The sequence below is a fragment of the Caretta caretta genome, chromosome 4, assembly GCF_965140235.1.
Source record: "Caretta caretta isolate rCarCar2 chromosome 4, rCarCar1.hap1, whole genome shotgun sequence".
Classification (NCBI taxonomy): Eukaryota; Metazoa; Chordata; order Testudines; family Cheloniidae; genus Caretta; species Caretta caretta.
The window spans coordinates 77,465,339-77,483,367 of record NC_134209.1 but is presented as its reverse complement, the minus strand read 5'-3'; the positions used below and the strand labels follow the sequence as shown (position 1 = coordinate 77,483,367).

Genomic DNA, 18,029 nt, shown 5'->3' with positions numbered 1-18,029 from the left:
CCAGCTACAACAAAATGAAATGAACTTGTTTATGTACACTATTGAGGCACCAAATCTTTGAATGAGGAGTACAGCACTAGCATAACTTTAAGTTTATAGCTTTTACCAAAACTCTTCTGTTCAAATAACTTCTGAATATTATTGTAACGTTGTCTCGTTACCATGTTAAGTTTTAGCAGAAGATGTTTAACACTAAAGTTAAACTATATTTATTTGCCTGGAAGAGGACCTGTGTTTAATGGCTAACTCCCTACCCTTCCCCTCTGACCCTTTCCCCTTAGGGTAATTCAGTTAAATTTGAGAGACCAGGTGGGTTTTTAACCACTTCATTGAAAACCACAATAGAATCCAAAGGAATGCTTACTTTACTTTCTGTACGGCATCCTGGGATCAATTTCACTCCCTTCTGGGTGGCCTGGGCAGATGAACCTTCCTCTCTGTTCAGAGTCTGTCTCCTCTTCACACAGAGAAGCTTTTAACTTGAGAGATATAGAGTGGGGTTATGTTTGTGCCTTGTAATTGTCCTATGCATAGCCTTCCCAGACAGGTCCAACCACGGCTTCCCCTACTACCGAAAAATATGGAATTCAGACGTACTACAACATTAAACAAAACACACGGTAAAACAGCGATGGGATGAACATCATAACTAGAAGGTAAAAGTGCCTTGACAAAAGGATCTAAGGGTGCTGCCTATATGGGGCCTCTCCAATCCCCTATCACCCACATAGTTTTGCTAAATGTTCAGATATTCCTCTTATGGCCCAAACTATTGTCTCACGGTAGGAAAGTAATCAAGAGGAACTAAACCAAAGTCATGAGAAGAGGTTTGTAGAACTATCATCAGTTAGTGCCAATCTCTTCTATGTGTAGTGATAAAAAGTTTGTAATATACTCCTTTAACATGAATTGTGAATAACTTTCCTCCTTTTCTTATGTCTTCAAGGGAAAGCTCAGGTTTGGAAGAAATAGTTGAAAAGCAAGGAGATGTGATAGACTATCTCCAGCGACACAATGCCCTGCTCAGCAAGAAACTACTAGCACTAACATCACAGCAAATCAGAGGTTAGAAATATCCAGGAAGCTGCTGCTGCATTTCAAGAGGAATCCAAAGCAATGTAATTTGATTTGGAGGACATACAACACAACTTGATTACTGTCTCTAATGGAAGTAGTATAGCTCTCAAGTTGGAAGTATGCATTCATATTAGAAATGTAAAATCTGCAGCTGGAGATACTGACTAGTCTGAACAGACACTTTCTTTGAGGACATTAACTTTTGCTGGGCTGAAGTTGGACCTGAGCTCCCTGACTAAACTTTGTTTTTACGTTGTTCAATTGAGATTTTTTTGCACAGCTGTAACAAACTCCAAACTACCAAAGTCTTCTGTGCTTCTAGAACCCAAACATTTGTTTTCCAGAATGAAACATTGCAAGGTATGGACCCTTCTGACTTTCTGGGTTCCTTATTGTAGAGGATAAGATGAAATCAAATATTGTAACATGCTATAACTGTGCTCCGTGTCTACCATGTTGAGTTTTTAAAGGCTATTTGTTTCAATATTCCCTAAACACACGTCCACAGTTGGAGTGGAAGAGTCTATAGAGTAAATTGAAGAGACTCCGTTTCTGGATCAGTGTCTTTTGCTGTTGTGGTGGGTTTTTTTGTTTAGTTTTTTCCCTTTGACCTAAAAGGGGTAACTACACAAATGGGGAAATGAAGCAAAGATGAAGAATCGGGTGTCTGGTCTAAAACACATCCAAGTCTCTCCTTTGTATGCAGAAAAAGCAGGATTTCACTTCTCTAAGCATAGTATAAAAACTAGGCTTGCAGACATTTGATCAAATTGATGGCTGATCAAGCATCTAAACAGAATTTCAGTGTAAAATGTCTAAATCTGATTTTTAGAGCTGTCCTAAGTATTTGTGGCTTTTTTGCTGAACTTTTTCCAAAAACTATAAATAGGAACTGTTCTGCATACCAAAAAGCATCAGCATTAAATATTTATATTCGGAGAGAGCTTTTTTGTAAACTACTCTTTAGTTCAATACATGAGAATTTACAGTGGTGTGTTTTTTCTTCCCCTTAGGATGGTGCACTGTTAAGTTAGAGTCTGTAAAAGGTGCTACTGTTGCAGTTACAATGATAGCGGCTTATACAGTTTGACGACCTTTCTCTAAAGTGTTGTCATTTTGACTCTGAAGCCAATGGGGGTCATACCATGAATGGGAATTGGGTTAGAATTTTCGTTACTCAAAATGTCTGTAAACATCCATCTCTATGTACTTGGAGTGGATTCTCTAGAGAAGCTGGTCCTTAAGCCTGAACACCTGCCTGCTCAGGTGACAGTGGAGCATACCCAGACCACTCCCTGAAACTTGCGTTAAAAGCCAGAGAACCATTCTCTTCTGAGTTTCTGCCACCTTGTTTTCCAAACCTTACCCTACCCATTGTGTATCCTACTCGATATTTCATGGGGAGACAGGCTAGCCTCTGAGCAAAGTAGAAAGAATCTCAGTTTAATGCTGGGAGTGGTGGTCATCTCAGAACACCAAAGGAAAATTACCCCATTCTGTCTTGGTTCTGGGACACAACTTGGTGTCCAATTCTATTGTAATCACTCGGAGTAATGAATAACATACAGTTCTTGTAGTTGAGGGACAAAAGGAAAATTGGAGACTTGCTGCTATCTAACATTATTCTTTTCTCCCTAGCTGTATTTTTTTAAAATACAGCTGATTTTATACTGGATATTTGAGGGATATATGAATCTTTGTTTTTAGAACACTCGGGTTTTGATGTAACTGCATGTAACCATTTGTACATATATCTGTCTGAAAAGCTGAGAATGTGACTGAAGTTCATGCACAATAAATGCAACTAAGGAAAAGTTTAAAGCCTTTCATTACAATGATCATATCTACTGTTCAAATATTTAAAATGGGAATCTCTTAATTTAAGGATTTTGGACCAGTCTGGAAAAGCAAGACTTTTGGATATGGCATTTAATCTGTACTGCCAGATAGCAGCATTTAGATGGAGAAGGCACTTTCCTAAACTGCTGATCACAGTAAAACCCTGCAAAGAGGAAGAACAGGATCTACTCGTTTATGAATACTCCAGGTGCCTATGTTCTAAAGGTAACATGAGGAGGGCTAATAAAAACTTCTTAAGGGCGCCTCTCTCCAGCAAGTTCCTACAAAGGTGGTGGCAGCCTTATCTATCATGGATAAGTTCCTCTAAATTCCTGCTGCCCGGACAAGAGTAAGTTTGGGTTAGCTTGATGCAGCTGGTTCCTACTGGAGCATCCCGCTGAAGCTAGCTTGTAGCAAAGTAGTAGGTAATAGCATCTTCACTCACTTGGCTGTTCTTAAAGCAAACTTCTCCACTGCATCAGTGGAAAAAGCTAATGGGCCGTGTGCAAGAGTAATACTTGGTACTAAGCCATGTGGGAAACCTGCCTAAGTGAGAGGATAGCCCAAGCAGAGCACCTCATGGCTCCTCTTACAGTGAATCCTCTAGCTCCACACCAATGGAGAAACTAAGATCTGAATGCAATGATTGCAGACTAGAATCTAGCGCTTCTTCACAATCTCACTGGAACTAGGGCTTGGTCTAAACATGGAATTTATGTTGGTATAACTACATTGCTCAGGGGTGTGGAAAATCCACTCCTGGTCAACATAGTTACAGCGATCTAACTCCCGATGTAGAGTGCTATGTCAATGGGAGTGCTTCTACCACCTCTTGGGAACATGGAGTTTCTATGCCAACGAAAGTAGCTCTCCCATTGGCATAGGTAGCGTCTTCATTAAGTGCTACAGTGGTGAAGCTGCACCACTGCAAGTGTAGACGAGCCCTTGGTTTGGTATTGCTGTCTAATAATAGAGCACAATCTTAAATTCAGATTTGGTTCAGCTATAGCTGCCTTCTGTGACCTCAGTTTCTTTTCTGTCCCATTCTGAGACTTAATTGCTCAATCTGCAAGAAGCTTCCTTTGGAGGATTCCCCGGAAAACAAATCATAAGAGGTCTCTGAGCCTTGCAGGGGTGAGTCTGGTGGCTCAGACAATGGTGGGGGCAAAAAAGGGCCAGGGCCAGGTACCACGAGATTTCCAGCCCCCAGAGGATTTCCAGAGTGGGCTGGAGGTCTTAGAACCATGATAGGAGCTCTGTACTTAGGGCCACTTCCTATTTTGTTGGTTTCTAGTAGTCAAGGAAGACCAGGGTAACAGATAATCACATGGATTACAGGCAGCAGTTTGGCAATGACCAAACCAACTCAATTATGCAGGGCATGTGGCTGGCCAACTGCAGTATTGGGACCAAGAACCTGTGGGGCAGCAGGATGGGCTAACGGACCTGGGGCAGCTACTTGATGCAGGGGCCTGTGTTGCCTATCCCATGTGGGGAAGCAATGGGGAAAATTCAGGAAGGCAAGAGGAAACAGCAAAAGGCCAGGAAGGGAACTACATCCTAAGCATCCTGGAGATGATGTGCAGCTGGAAAAAATGTGCAGGGCAATATGACACCTCTGCCTTGCAGCAGAGTGATTTCGCAAACAATTGGGGCCCACTGTGAGGGCAGGGGGGCAGGCCCCAAGGTTCTAGCGTCCTCAGTGGGTATTGTCATAACCATACAGCTAAGGGTAGCCTAGAATCTCTCCTTATCTGTAAGGGGTTAAGAAGCTCAAATAACCTGGTTGGCACCTGACCAAAAGGACCAATGGGGAAAGAAGATACTTTCAAATCTGGGGCGGGGAAGGCTTTGTTTGTGCTCTTTATTTTTGTGTTCTCTTGGGAAGCAGAGAAGCACCAGGTCAGAAAACTCCTCCTCCTATAAACCATCCTAAAGTGAGTCTCAATATTGCAAAAAGAGTAAGTAAATAAGGCAGGGTGCGTTCGATTACCTTTCGTTTTCAACTTGTGAATTTTCCCTATGTTAAGAGGGAGGTTTATCTCTGTTTTTTGTAACTGTAAAGTTTTGCCTAGAGGGGAATCCTCTGTTTTGAATCCGATTGCCCTGTAAAGTTACCTTCCATCCTGATTTTAGAGGTGCTTCTTTTACTTTTTTTCTCTTTATAATAAAGTTCTGTTTTTTTAAGAATCTGGTTTACCTATTTGGCTGGTATATTATTCTCAAGTCTTCCCAGGAAGGGGGTGTAGGGCTTGGGTTGGGGGGGGGGGGGGAGATATTTTGGAGGAATAGGAATTCCAAGGGGTCCTTTCCCTGATTCTTTGTCTAAATCACTTGGTGGTGGCAGTGTACCATCCAAGGCACAAATCCTTTGTCCTTGGGGAAGTTTTTAACCTAAGCTGGTAGAAATAAGCTTAGGGGGCTTTCATACAGGTCCCCACATCAGTACCCTAGAGTTCAGAGTGGGGAGGGAACTCTGACAGGTGTGTTTTGCAGTTCAGCATATTCCTTCAGTGTGGCCTTATGGTGTCAGGTGAGTGCTTCTGGTGGAAGTAATGGGAGGGGTGCCAGGTGCCTTCATGGTCTGGCCTGCAGGGAACCATAAGAGGAATGTGAACAGCAGGTCATAGAACATACTGACTGTCTTCAGGTATTGGGGATGGAGGAGGGGGAACCCAAGGCCTGGGCCTTCCAGCATCTCCGCCTCAGTCTCCCTCATTCCCAACTCTACAGCCTTGGGTCCTCTCTGTGTGTCTGGGTCGGTGTCCCCTCGCTTCTCCTCTCCCCCCCCCACCCCCTCCCGTTGGGCCACAAGAGTGGCCATACTGGGTCAGACCCAGTGGTCAATCTAGCTCATCATCCTGTCTTCCAACAGTGGCCAGTGCCATATGTTTCAAAGGGCATGAACAGAACAGGGCAATTATCGAGTGATCCAAGCCCAGCTTTTGGCAGTTGGAGGTTTAGGGTCTACTAATATTGGTCTGAATCCAGTGTCATCTTACACAGCTGTTTCTGATCAGTTGGGGGCCCATCTTCTCCAGACAATATGTGAGAAGATACGGCAGGCTGAGTATATGGACTGCAGCTTAACTCCACTCAGAGGGTGGCTGGGGCCACACAGCTGAAAAGAGCAACATAGCCAATTAACTTGGGTGTTTTAGCCCCCCTTTCAGGAATTACCCCAAGAAGGAAGATTCCATATTGTGGGGTTTTGTTCAGGGTTTCAGGATCCTGTATGAAGGGGAGAGGGTGCATGTAATGGCAAATAACTTCAGATCTGATTAAAGTCATGGAGGGCACTGCCAGGGATAAGATCCAGAAAGGGGTTTTTTGAGCAGGATTGTGGATCCCTTTTGGCTATTGCCACAGCCTAGTCTCCATATCTTCCCCTTGGGCCTTATCACGTAAGTGACCAGTGAGTGTCTCCTTATTCATGATCTCTTGTACCCAATAGGAGAATTATTGACAGATGTGATTAACCCCAAGCTGTGCACTGTGCCTTATGTATCATTTGATGCAATCGTGCATGTAGTCAGCTTGTGCACTACTGTAGCCTTGCTTGCAAAGACTGACAAAATTGGCATTCTGCCTCCTCTCAGTCTACCTGGCAGACTCTGATCTCTTGGGCCTTTCCTTCAATGGACAGTTTGTGGACAAAGCAATGCCCATGAGCTGTGCTATTTTGTGTGCAGTCTTCAAAAAAAAATGCAGTACAATTTTGGACAGGACAGTTAGGAGGAGTGCAGGATGCCAGCAGGCTTACTCATTTCATATAGGGTCTGCAACTATGATGCACCCAAACCCAACTGGGTAGCCAGATGTCCAGGTTATAGGACACTGGTAATCCCAGGCCTATAAATTTTTCATGTGCCTGCCTGAGGGGAGGTGGATGCAGGCAGCGGGGCTGTAAGTGCCACTGGCTTTAATAGGGTCTACTACATTCCTATGTCTGTCGTGTATATAATGCACCAGTACAGTCAGTTTACAAGAGTGTGTAATTCAGTGATAAGCTTGTAGCTGGGCCTTGCCTGGGATTTGATTTTTGTCTTGGCACAGCAGCTGGGGCATGTGCTGGGAATAGCTCATGTCTCTCTTACATGGGCTGGCACCCTGAGACCACATGTTGGCCATCATTGTTCTCCCCATAATGACCTGAGAACCTAATCCAGTCTCAAACTGACTTGAAAGCTCACTGGGATGTTGGACTGGTGGTGGATGTTTCCCGGCATGGGGATGGTATTGTTGGTGGTTCGTGGATAATCTTGCTAATGGGCTGCCTGAACTCTTACGTAGTACACATGCATGCACCCTATCAAGAGCTTTCTGGCTATGGGATATTCTTGGGCAGATTTTTCAGTATCTGTTGTTTGGAGCTGGTCCGCTGGGCATAAACTAAATATGCATGGGACCAAAGACAGTGACTATAGCCTTGTGGTTAGAGCACTCTTTTTACTGGGAGGTGGGAGGCCCATGTTCAAATCCCTGCTCTGTCAGGCAGTGTGAGTCTCCCATATCCTTTCGTGAGTGTTCTAACCCCTGGGGAAGAGGGAGGGGGCTGTGCTACCTTCTCCTTTGTGTGGGTACACATGCTACCTAATCAGGCCCTGCAGGCAAAATAGGCGGGGGAACATCTAGTTTGAGAATCCCACTGGGTTTTAGGCCTGAGACTAGCAGCTGGGTACCTAGACTCAAGCCCACCCCGGCCCCGCCATGCTGCCCGTTCGCCACCTCCGGGCCCCGGCTCGCTCCTATGCCAAGGCGGCTGCCGGCCCAGCCCAGATGTCCTTCACCTTCGCCTCACCCACGCAGGTGTTTTACAATGGAGCCACTGTGAAGCAGGTGGACATTCTGGCTAACCTAGTGAGGAGGGCTTTAAACTAGGTTCACCGGGGGAAGGAGACCAAAGCCCTGAGGTAAGTGGGAAAGCGGGATACCGGGAGGAAGCACAGGCAGGAATGTCTGTGAGGGGAGGGCTCCTGCCTCACACTGGGAATGAGGGGCAATCAACAGGTTATCTCAAGTGCTTATATACAAATGCACAAAGCCTTGGAAACAAGCAGGGAGAACTGGAGGTCCTGGTGATGTCAAAGAACTATGACGTGATCGGAATAACAGAGACTTGGTGGGATAACTCACATGACTGGAGTACTGTCATGGATGGTTATAAACTGTTCAGGAAGGACAGGCAGGGCAGAAAAGGTGGGGGAGTAGCACTGTATGTAAGGGAGCAGTATGACTGCTCAGAGCTCTGGTACGAAACTGCAGAAAAACCTGAGTGTCTCTGGATTAAGTTTAGAAGTGTGTGCAACAAGAGTGATGTAGTGGTGGGAGTCTGCTATAGACCACCGGACCAGGGGGATGAGGTAGATGAGGCTTTCTTTCGGCAGCTCACGGAAGCTACTGGATCGCATGCCCTGATTCTCATGGGTGACTTTAATTTTCCTGATATCTGCTGGGAGAGCAATACAGCGGTGCATAGACAATCCAGGAAGTTTTTGGAAAGCGTAGGGGACAATTTCCTGGCGCAAGTGCTAGAGGAGCCAACTGGGGGGGCGCTTTTCTTGACCTGCTGCTCACAAACCGGGTAGAATTAGTGGGGGAAGCAAAAGTGGATGGGAATCTGGGAGGCAGTGACCATGAGTTGGTTGAGTTCAGGATCCTGACACAGGGAAGAAAGGTAAGCAGCACGATATGGACCCTGGACTTCAGGAAAGCAGACTTCGACTCCCTCAGGGAACGGATGGCCAGGATCCCCTGGGGGACTAACTTGAAGGGGAAAGGAGTCCAGGAGAGCTGGCTGTATTTCAAGGAATCCCTGTTGAGGTTACAGGGACAAACCATCCCAATGAGTCGAAAGAATAGTAAATATGGCAGGCGACCAGCTTGGCTTAATGGTGAAATCTTAGCGGATCTTAAACATAAAAAAGAAGCTTACAAGAAGTGGAAGGTTGGACATATGACCAGGGAAGAGTATAAAAATATTGCTCGGGCATGTAGGAATGTTATCAGGAGGGCCAAATCGCACCTGGAGCTGCAGCTAGCCAGAGATGTCAAGAGTAACAAGAAGGGTTTCTTCAGATATGTTGGCAACAAGAAGAAAGCCAAGGAATGTGTGGGCCCCTTACTGAATGAGGGAAGCAAACTAGTGACAGAGGATGTGGAAAAAGTTAATGTACTCAATGCTTTTTTTGCCTCTGTTTTCACTAACAAGATCAGCTCCCAGACTGCTACGCTGGGCATCACAAAATGGGGAAGAGATGGACAGCCCTCTGTGGAGATAGAGGTGGTTAGGGACTATTTAGAAAAGCTGGACGTGCACAAGTCCATGGGGCCGGACGAGTTCTATCCGAGAGTGCTGAAGGAACTGGCGGCTGTGAATGCAGAGCCATTGGCCATTATCTTTGAAAACTCGTGGCGAACCGGGGAAGTCCCGGATGACTGGAAAAAGGCTAATGTAGTGCCAATCTTTAAAAAAGGGAAGAAGGAGGATCCTGGGAACTACAGGCCAGTCAGCCTCACTTCAGTCCCTGGAAAAATCATGGAGCAGGTCCTCAAAGAATCAATCCTGAAGCACTTGCATGAGAGGAAAGTGATCAGGAACAGCCAGCATGGATTCACCAAGGGAAGGTCATGCCTGACTAATCTAATCGCCTTCTATGATGAGATTACTGGTTCTGTGGATGAAGGGAAAGCAGTGGATGTATTGTTTCTTGACTTTAGCAAAGCTTTTGACACAGTCTCCCACAGTATTCTTGTCAGCAAGTTAAGGAAGTATGGGCTGGATGAATGCACTACAAGGTGGGTAGAAAGCTGGCTAGATTGTCGGGCTCAACGGGTAGTTATCAATGGCTCCATGTCTAGTTGGCAGCCGGTATCAAGTGGAGTGCCCCAAGGGTCGGTCCTGGGGCCGGTTTTGTTCAATATCTTCATAAATGATCTGGAGGATGGTATGGATTGCACTCTCAGCAAATTTGCGGATGATACTAAACTGGGAGGAGTGGTAGATACGCTGGAGGGGAGGGATAGGATACAGAAGGACCTAGACAAATTGGAGGATTGGGCCAAAAGAAATCTGATGAGGTTCAATAAGGATAAGTGCAGGGTCCTGCACTTAGGACGGAAGAACCCAATGCACAGCTACAGACTAGGGACCGAATGGCTAGGCAGCAGTTCTGCGGAAAAGGACCTAGGGGTGACAGTGGACGAGAAGCTGGATATGAGTCAGCAGTGTGCCCTTGTTGCCAAGAAGGCCAATGGCATTTTGGGATGTATAAGTAGGGGCATAGCGAGCAGATCGAGGGACGTGATCGTTCCCCTCTATTCGACATTGGTGAGGCCTCATCTGGAGTACTGTGTCCAGTTTTGGGCCCCACACTTCAAGAAGGATGTGGATAAATTGGAGAGAGTCCAGCGAAGGGCAACAAAAATGATTAGGGGTCTGGAACACATGACTTATGAGGAGAGGCTGAGGGAGCTGGGATTGTTTAGCCTGCAGAAGAGAAGAATGAGGGGGGATTTGATAGCTGCTTTCAACTACCTGAAAGGGGGTTCCAAAGAGGATGGCTCTAGACTGTTCTCAATGGTATCAGATGACAGAACGAGGAGTAATGGTCTCAAGCTACAGTGGGGGAGGTTTAGATTGGATATTAGGAAAAACTTTTTCACTAAGAGGGTGGTGAAACACTGGAATGCGTTACCTAGGGAGGTGGTAGAATCTCCTTCCTTAGAGGTTTTTAAGGTCAGGCTTGACAAAGCCCTGGCTGGGATGATTTAACTGGGAATTGGTCCTGCTTCGAGCAGGGGGTTGGACTAGATGACCTTCTGGGGTCCCTTCCAACCCTTATATTCTATGATTCTATGATTCCCACACTGAGCGGCTCCTTCGGCATTTTGGCGGCTCACATTCCCACCCTGCAGGTCCTGAAACCCAGAGTTGTGACGGTCTTTGCCGAGGACAGCACAGTGACTAAGTACTTTGTGAGCAGTGGTTCCATCACAGTCAATGCAGACTCCTCTGTGCAGCTGCTGGCAGAAGAGATGACCGCTTTAGACATGTTGGATCTCGCTACTCCTAAATTGATGTGATGCCTAAAGCAGTAGTTAAGCACTTAAGGCTTTTGTGAAGCTAGCCCAAACTTAATTTTCATAGCCATTTATGCCCACTTCTAAGTCACATTTGTTTAACATAATAGGAACATTAAGCTAATGCTGAGCACCTCTAAAATCCCACCAACAAATTGAGCTTCATATAAAACCAAGGCTAGCATTGAATGTTGGAGCAGTGCACTGTGGATAGCTATCCCACAGTCCCCGCCACCCACTGAAATTCTGGGTTAAGCTCCCAGTGCATGATGGGGCAAAAACATTCTCGTGGGTGTTTCTGGGTGTGTTGTTAGTCGCTCCTCCCTTTGTGAAAGCTATGGCAGACAATTATTTCATGCCTCTTTGGCGTGCAGACGCCATACTGCTTTCAACAGACTGTGCACCACCGCTCTCCTGCTACTATGAATCCACTTCTCATTTCCTCTCCTCTTCCTATGTAATCTCTACTATCTAGTCTCTCTTTTTCATCAAACACTTCCGCTGCCAACTCTGCTTGGCCATCGTGAACCGAACAGCACAACTTCCGCCACCAGCTCTGCTCTCCCGCTATTGCCACGCTTCCGAGCTTCTCCATGTTGTCTGTCCTAGGCTCCCACCTCCGTGAAAGCAACAGAAGACAACCATTTTCCGCCTTTTTTTCAGCTGCTGTGAACCACACAGCACCTCTTCCACTGCGACTCTGCTCTCCTACGTTTCACGCCCTTTTTCCAGGATTACCATGCAGGCGCCATAGCCAAGAAGCCCGATCAGATCTCCACTGCAGTTTTGACCATTGTAAATACCTCGTGCATTATCCAGCAGTATGTGCAATACCTGCAAAACCAGGCAAGGAAGCAATGACAGCGCGATTACGATAGTGATGAGGACATGGACACAGACGTTCCTAGAAGCACAGTATGTGGCGATTGGGAGATCATGGTTGTGTTGGGCCAGGTTCATGCCATGGAATGCTGATTCGGGACCTGGCAAACAAGCACAGACTGGTGGGACCGCATAGTGTTGCAAGTATGGGACGATTCCCAGTGGCTGAGAAACTTTCATATGCGTAGGGCCACTTTCATGGAACTTTTGTGATTTGCTGTCCCCTGCCCTGAAGCGCAAAGACACCAAAATGAGAGCAGCCCTCACAGTTGAGAAGCAAGTGGCCATAGCCGTGTGGAAGCTTGCAACGCCCGACAGCTACTGGTCAGTCAGGAATCAGTTTGGAGTAGGCAAATCACCTGTGGGGGCTTGTCAAGATTCCTTCCCCACTCTGAACTCTAGGGTACAGACGTGGGGACCTGCATGAAAACCTCCTAAGCTTACTTTTACCAGCTTAGGTTAAAACTTCCCAAAGGTACAAACTATTTTACCCTTTGCCCCTGGACTTCCACTGCCGCCACCAAACTTTATCTGGGTTCCTGAGAAAACATAGTTTGGACATGTCTTTCCCCAAAAATTAACCCCAACCCTTGCACCCCACTTCAGAAAGACTTTAGTAAAAATCCTCACCAATTTGCATAGGTGACCATAGACCCAAACCCTTGGATCTTAAAACAATGAAAAAGCATTCAGTTTCCTTACAAGAAGACTTTTAATAGAAGAAGAAGAAGAAGAAAAAAGAATCACCTCTGTAAAATCAGGACGGTAAATACCTTACAGGGTAATTAGATTCAAAACATAGAGAATCCCTCTAGGCAAAACCTTAAGTTACAAAAAAGACAGACAGGAATATTCATTCTATTCAGCACAGCTATTTTCTCAGCCATTTAAAGAAATCATAATCTAACACATACCTAGCTAGATTATTTACTAAGTTCTAAGACTCCATTCCTGTTCTGTCTCTGGCAAAAGCATCACACAGACAGCCACAGCCCCTTAGTTTTTCTCCCTCCTCCCAGCTTTTGAAAGTATCTTATCTCCTCATTGGTCATTTTGGTCAGGTGCCAGCGAGGTTACCTTTAGCTTCTTAACCCTTTACAGGTGAGAGGATTTTTCCTCTGGCCAGGAGGGATTTTAAAGGGGTTTACCCTTCCCTTTATATTTATAACAGGGCTGCTATGCTGCAAGTAACCAACACAATCCTTGACCGGCTGCTATCAAGGGTAGAGACTTTGGGAAATGTGCAGGTCATACTGGGTGGCTTTAATGCGCTGGGGTTCTCTAACTGCAGCAGGGCAATAGACGGAACGCATATCCCTATCTTGGCCCTGGAACACGGGGGCAGCCAGTACATAAACCGCTAGGGGTACTTTTCCATAGTGCTGCAAGCACTGGTGTATCACGAGGGACGTTTCACCACCATCAACATGAGATGGCCGGTAAAGGTGTATGATGCTCGAATCTTCAAGAACTCTGGTCTGTTTGAACAGCTGCAGGAAGGAACTTACTTCCCAGACCAGAAAATTACTGTTGAGGATGTTGAAATGCCTGTAGTTATCCTCAGGGACCCAGCCTACCTGTTAATGTCATGGCTTATGAAGCCATACACAGGCACCCTGGCCCGTAGTAAGGAGCAGTTCAACTATAGGCTGAGTAAGTGCAGAATGGTGGTAGAATGTGCGTTTGGATGTTTGAAAGCACGCTGGCGCAGTTTACTGACTCAGTTAGATCTCAGCATAACCAATATTCCAATTGTAATTGCTGCTCGTTGTGTGCTCCACAATATCTGTGAGAGTAAGGGGGAGACATTTATGGTAGGGTGGGAGGTTGAGGCAACTCACCTGGCGGCCACTTTCACACAGCCAGACAACAGGGCGATTAGAGTGCAGCAGGACCCGCTGCACATCAGAGAAGCTTTGAAAGCCAGTTTCATGACTGGCCGGGGTACAGTGTGACAGTTTTTTTTCTCAAAGTTACCCAAAGTTTTTTTCTCAAAGTTTCTGCTGCTTGTGCAATCCTCTGGGGTTGACTGGGTGAGTCCCCGTAGCCTCCCCCTTCCGTGTTCTTGAGCATCTGGGTGAGGAGGCTATGGAACTTGGGGAGGAGGGAGGGCAATTATACAGGGGCTGCAGCGGCAGTCTGTGGTCTTGCTGCCTTTCCCACATTAGATCCACCATACAGTGGAGCATGTCATTTTTCTCCCCTATGAGCCTGACCATAGCATCCTGCCTGCTCTCATCGCGCACGTCCCTTCTCTCTTTGTATTCATGTAACTCTGTAAATTCGGGGAGGGATAGCTTAGTGGTTTGAGCATTGGCCTGCTAAACTCAGGGTTGTGAGTTCAATCCTTGAGGGGGCCCTTTGGGATCTGGAGCAAAAACTGGGGATTGGTCCTGCTTTGAGCAGGGGCTTGGACTAGATGACCTCCTGAGGTCCCTTCCAACCCTGGTATTCTATTCTATGACTCCGCAATTGTTTGCCTCCACACATTCAACTGGGCCCTATCAGTGCGAGAGGACTGCATGAGCTCAGCAAACATGGTGGCCCGAGTTCGTTTTTTCCGCCTTCTAATCTGGACTAGACCCTGAAGGGGCTGCGTTGAAACATTTGCACCTGCTGTGGGAGGAGGAAAAAGGGAGGGTAGTATTTTAAAAGATCCCTTTGTTCTCCAAAGTATGACACTCTTAAGTGAAACAGGCAAGTCCTAGTACACAGCACATATTCTTTCTGTACAAGGTCTCATTTTGCCTCTTATACTGAAGTGCCTGCCGCTTTGGTGTGAGTAAGCCATCACACGTGGCCAGGCAACAGAATTCAGTTTGCAGGCAGCCATGGTAAACCCTAGTCAACCCCACCTCACCCAGTCAACCCCAGAGGATTGCACAAGCAGCAGAAAAATGGCACATCCTAAATTTTGATTTGGTTTCTGGACTTGTCCTTCCCTCCTCCTCCACTCCCTTAACCCAACCCCCTTCCCCCCCCCCCCAGCTTCTGATTTCTCTGTGTTTTGTGCAACAAATAATAAAGAACGGTTTTTAAACAATTGTGACTTCATTTCCTTTAAAATTTTTATATTTTTAGGGAGTGGGTAACTTTGAGGAAAAAAAAACTGTCACACCGTACCCCATCCAGTCATGAAACTGGCTTTCAAAGCTTCTCTGATGTGCAGCGGGCCCTGCTGCACTCTTCTAATCGCCCTGTTGTCTGCTTCTTCCGCATTCATTTCAATGCTTTCAAACTGCCAGGCCCCTTTTCCTAGAGCAAGCAATGCCTGGTGGGTTTGCCATATAAAAGGAGGGCCTGCGGGCTCTCTGGGACGATCACTTCACACAACACCCTTCCTCCTCCCCCACCCCCCCCACCGACCGTGTGGCTCCGATGAGGCTCTGAGCAGGGATGAGCCCTTTAAACTAAACGCGAAAAGCCCAGCATGGCTGGGTTTCTCCCCACCGCTTGGCTCCACTCAAGCTCTCACTCACCAGCAGTGCCTTCTCCAGGGTCATGGTCCAGGAGCATGCCTTGGGAGTGGGGGGAGGCTACTGGCTCCAGCATTAAGCTTAGTTCCTGGCTAGGGGGGAAAACAGATTCCCTACTTGCCGCCTGTGCACTGTCGTCGTCCTCTTCGTCCTCCAAAAACTCATCCTCCTCGCTCCATTCTACTCCCCCCTTGCAGGTGTCCACGGACAGTGGTGCAGTAGTGGTGATGTGTGTCCCCCCATAATTGCATGGAGCTCACGGTAGAAGCAGCATGTATGGGGCTGTGACCCAGAGCACCCATTCGCCTCCCTGGCTTTTTGGTACACTTGCCTGAGCTCCTTGACTTTTTTTTGTACGACACTGCTCTGCATCCCTGGAATAGCCTCTTTCCATCGTGGCCCTGGAGACTTTAGCGTACGTATTTGCTTTTTTTTTTTTTTGGAACGTAGCTCTGCCGTAACAGATTCATCTCTCCAATATGCAATGAGATCCAGTACCTCCCGTTCAGACGATGCTGGAGCTCATCTCCGAATCCGGGACTGCGTGGTCACCTGTGATGGTGGACTGTGCTGATGGTCGCCTGTGCTGATTGCAACCAAACAGGAAATTCAAAAGTTCTCGGAGCTTTTACTGCCTACCTGGCTAATGTATCAGGGTTCAGAGTGTTGTCCAGAGCGGTCACAAGGGAACATTCTGGGATAGCTCCCAGAGGCCAATATCGTCAAATTGCGTCCACAGTACCTGTACTGCGATCTTGATTTTAGTGCTACTCTACTTGCCGAGGTGGAGTACAGAAATCAGATTAAAGAACCCTTTAAATCGAAAAAACTGGTTTGGTCGTGTGGACAGAATCAATTTTATTTCGAAGTAACTCGGCTAATTCCGAAATAACCGCATACTGTAGACCAGGCCAAAGAGGTTAAGGGGTGGCTTGATTGCAATCTAAGTACTACTTGGGGAACAAATATTGAACAATAGGCTCTTCAATCTAGCAGAAAAAGGTAAACACGATTCAGTGGCTAAAAGCTGAAGCTAGATATTCAGACTGGAAATAAGGTGTACATTTTTAACGGAGAGTAATAAACCATGGGAACAACTTACAAAGGGTCTTGGTGGATTCAGTATCACTGACATTTTTAAAACAAGACTGGATGCTTTTTAAAAATATGCTCTAGGAATTATTCTAGGGAAGTTCTATGGCCTGTATTATCAAGGAGGTCAGACTAAATGATCACAATGGTCCCTTCCAGCCTTGGAATCTATGAATTTATAACACTGTTTTACAGATTAGTGTAAACAGATTACTTAACCTTTTAACTGTAAATGCTCATCACAGCAGCTTGATGTTTATTTTTCCAGAATGAAGAGGGCTCTGCATATATATACATGTATGCTAATATGAAGCACACTAGTGGAAGTGGTTAGAATACCCACATAACCTAGTACCACAGTCTATGGGGACAAAGCTAAGGCTAGCGTGGACTTTGCAATTTACACCAGCACTCAGTGTCACACGCATTCAAACACTATGTGCACTGAATGAACAGGTCCCATCTCTTTCTATAAGTAACTAACATGTAATTATTAGACTTGTTTTACAAAATTTGTTCCACTAACTATTACTTTTCTCAAATCTAGAGTTACTCAAAACATATCTAAGGATTGAAACAAGTTGTCTAAATTAATACAAAAGTTAAAGTAGCTGTTTTCCCTTTCAAGCAGTTTATTATAGTGACCAGATACACAAATGTAGTGAATATCACTGAATAAAGACATTTATGTCCAAGAAAAGTTTGAGTATTTTTTTGTATTCCTGTCCATTTCTGATTTTGTGGCAGGTATTGTGATGCTTTTTCTTCAGCTTCGTACTTCTCTTACTTTTCACAGAGAAGTCTATTTCTTTAAGACACAATACATTTAAAACTGCAGGAAGGGGAAAGCAATCTAACTTAAAAAGGGTACATGTGACAGTAACACAGAAGAAAAATGCTCATATAACTGCAGAACAGAGCTGTCCAACTCAGGCTGTGAAATGTTCACCCAAACTAATCTAGCTCGAGTAACAGATGAGTTAGTTCTCTTTGGTTTTTTTCAGATCTCTTTCCTACTTGAAACAACTGCCATCTTTAGTGACCAACAGATATATTGTTCAAAATCACCTACCACCACATTCCTATCCAAGTGCTAATCTGCCAGGGAAAAAGAATGTTAGTCAGACCTTACCTCTGTGAAAAAGGCCCTGATCCTAGGCAACATCAACTCTTAATGAGGTCATGGGTTGGTGGAGAAAAATCTAAAATTACCTTCCCAAGCCTCCAACTAGAAATTTAAATCCCTAATTGGATGAAGACCATCCAGGCAGAGACAGGTACTTCAGTGGGAAGAAAGGCTCTAAAAATCAGACCTTAGTTATGGCAGTGGGTTACTTTGGCATATTTAGACTTCTAAATTACCCAATCAAGGAAACATGAATACATTTTTGAAATTTTTTTCTGTAACTTTAAAATTACAAATTCAAAATGCGCAAGTCATTCACTCATCCATGCAGCACAAATATGCCATTCACAATTACTAGACAAATACATGCAGTAAGGTATATTTTAAAACTTTTGTGTGTTTGAAAGCAAGCACTTAAATAGAAGTGACCTAATTTTCACATTGAGTGGCTACTA

The 18,029-nt window shown here is 45.5% G+C and overlaps 1 protein-coding gene and 1 pseudogene across 3 annotated transcripts in view; both read left to right on the top strand.

Annotated features, from left to right (window-relative positions):
• TMEM192 (transmembrane protein 192) overlaps window positions 1–17,059 on the top strand; it is a 54,424-nt gene extending 37,365 nt beyond the window's left edge. The window contains exons 6-8 of one of the 3 annotated variants that reach the window (XR_007356331.2): window positions 947–1,437; window positions 2,963–3,141; window positions 15,554–17,059. Coding sequence is in view for 1 of the 3 variants with exons in the window: in XM_048847612.2 (XP_048703569.1) it covers window positions 947–1,070 (124 nt within the window). In the remaining 2 variants the exon portion in view is untranslated. Of the gene's footprint in view, window positions 1–946; window positions 2,892–2,962; window positions 5,107–15,553 lie in introns of those variants that run through there. The other 2 variants (XR_007356330.2, XM_048847612.2) reach the window with 2 other exon arrangements.
• On the top strand, window positions 7,627–11,001 carry LOC125635487 (ATP synthase F(1) complex subunit delta, mitochondrial pseudogene; annotated as a pseudogene).
• Window positions 17,060–18,029: the final 970 nt, after the last annotated feature.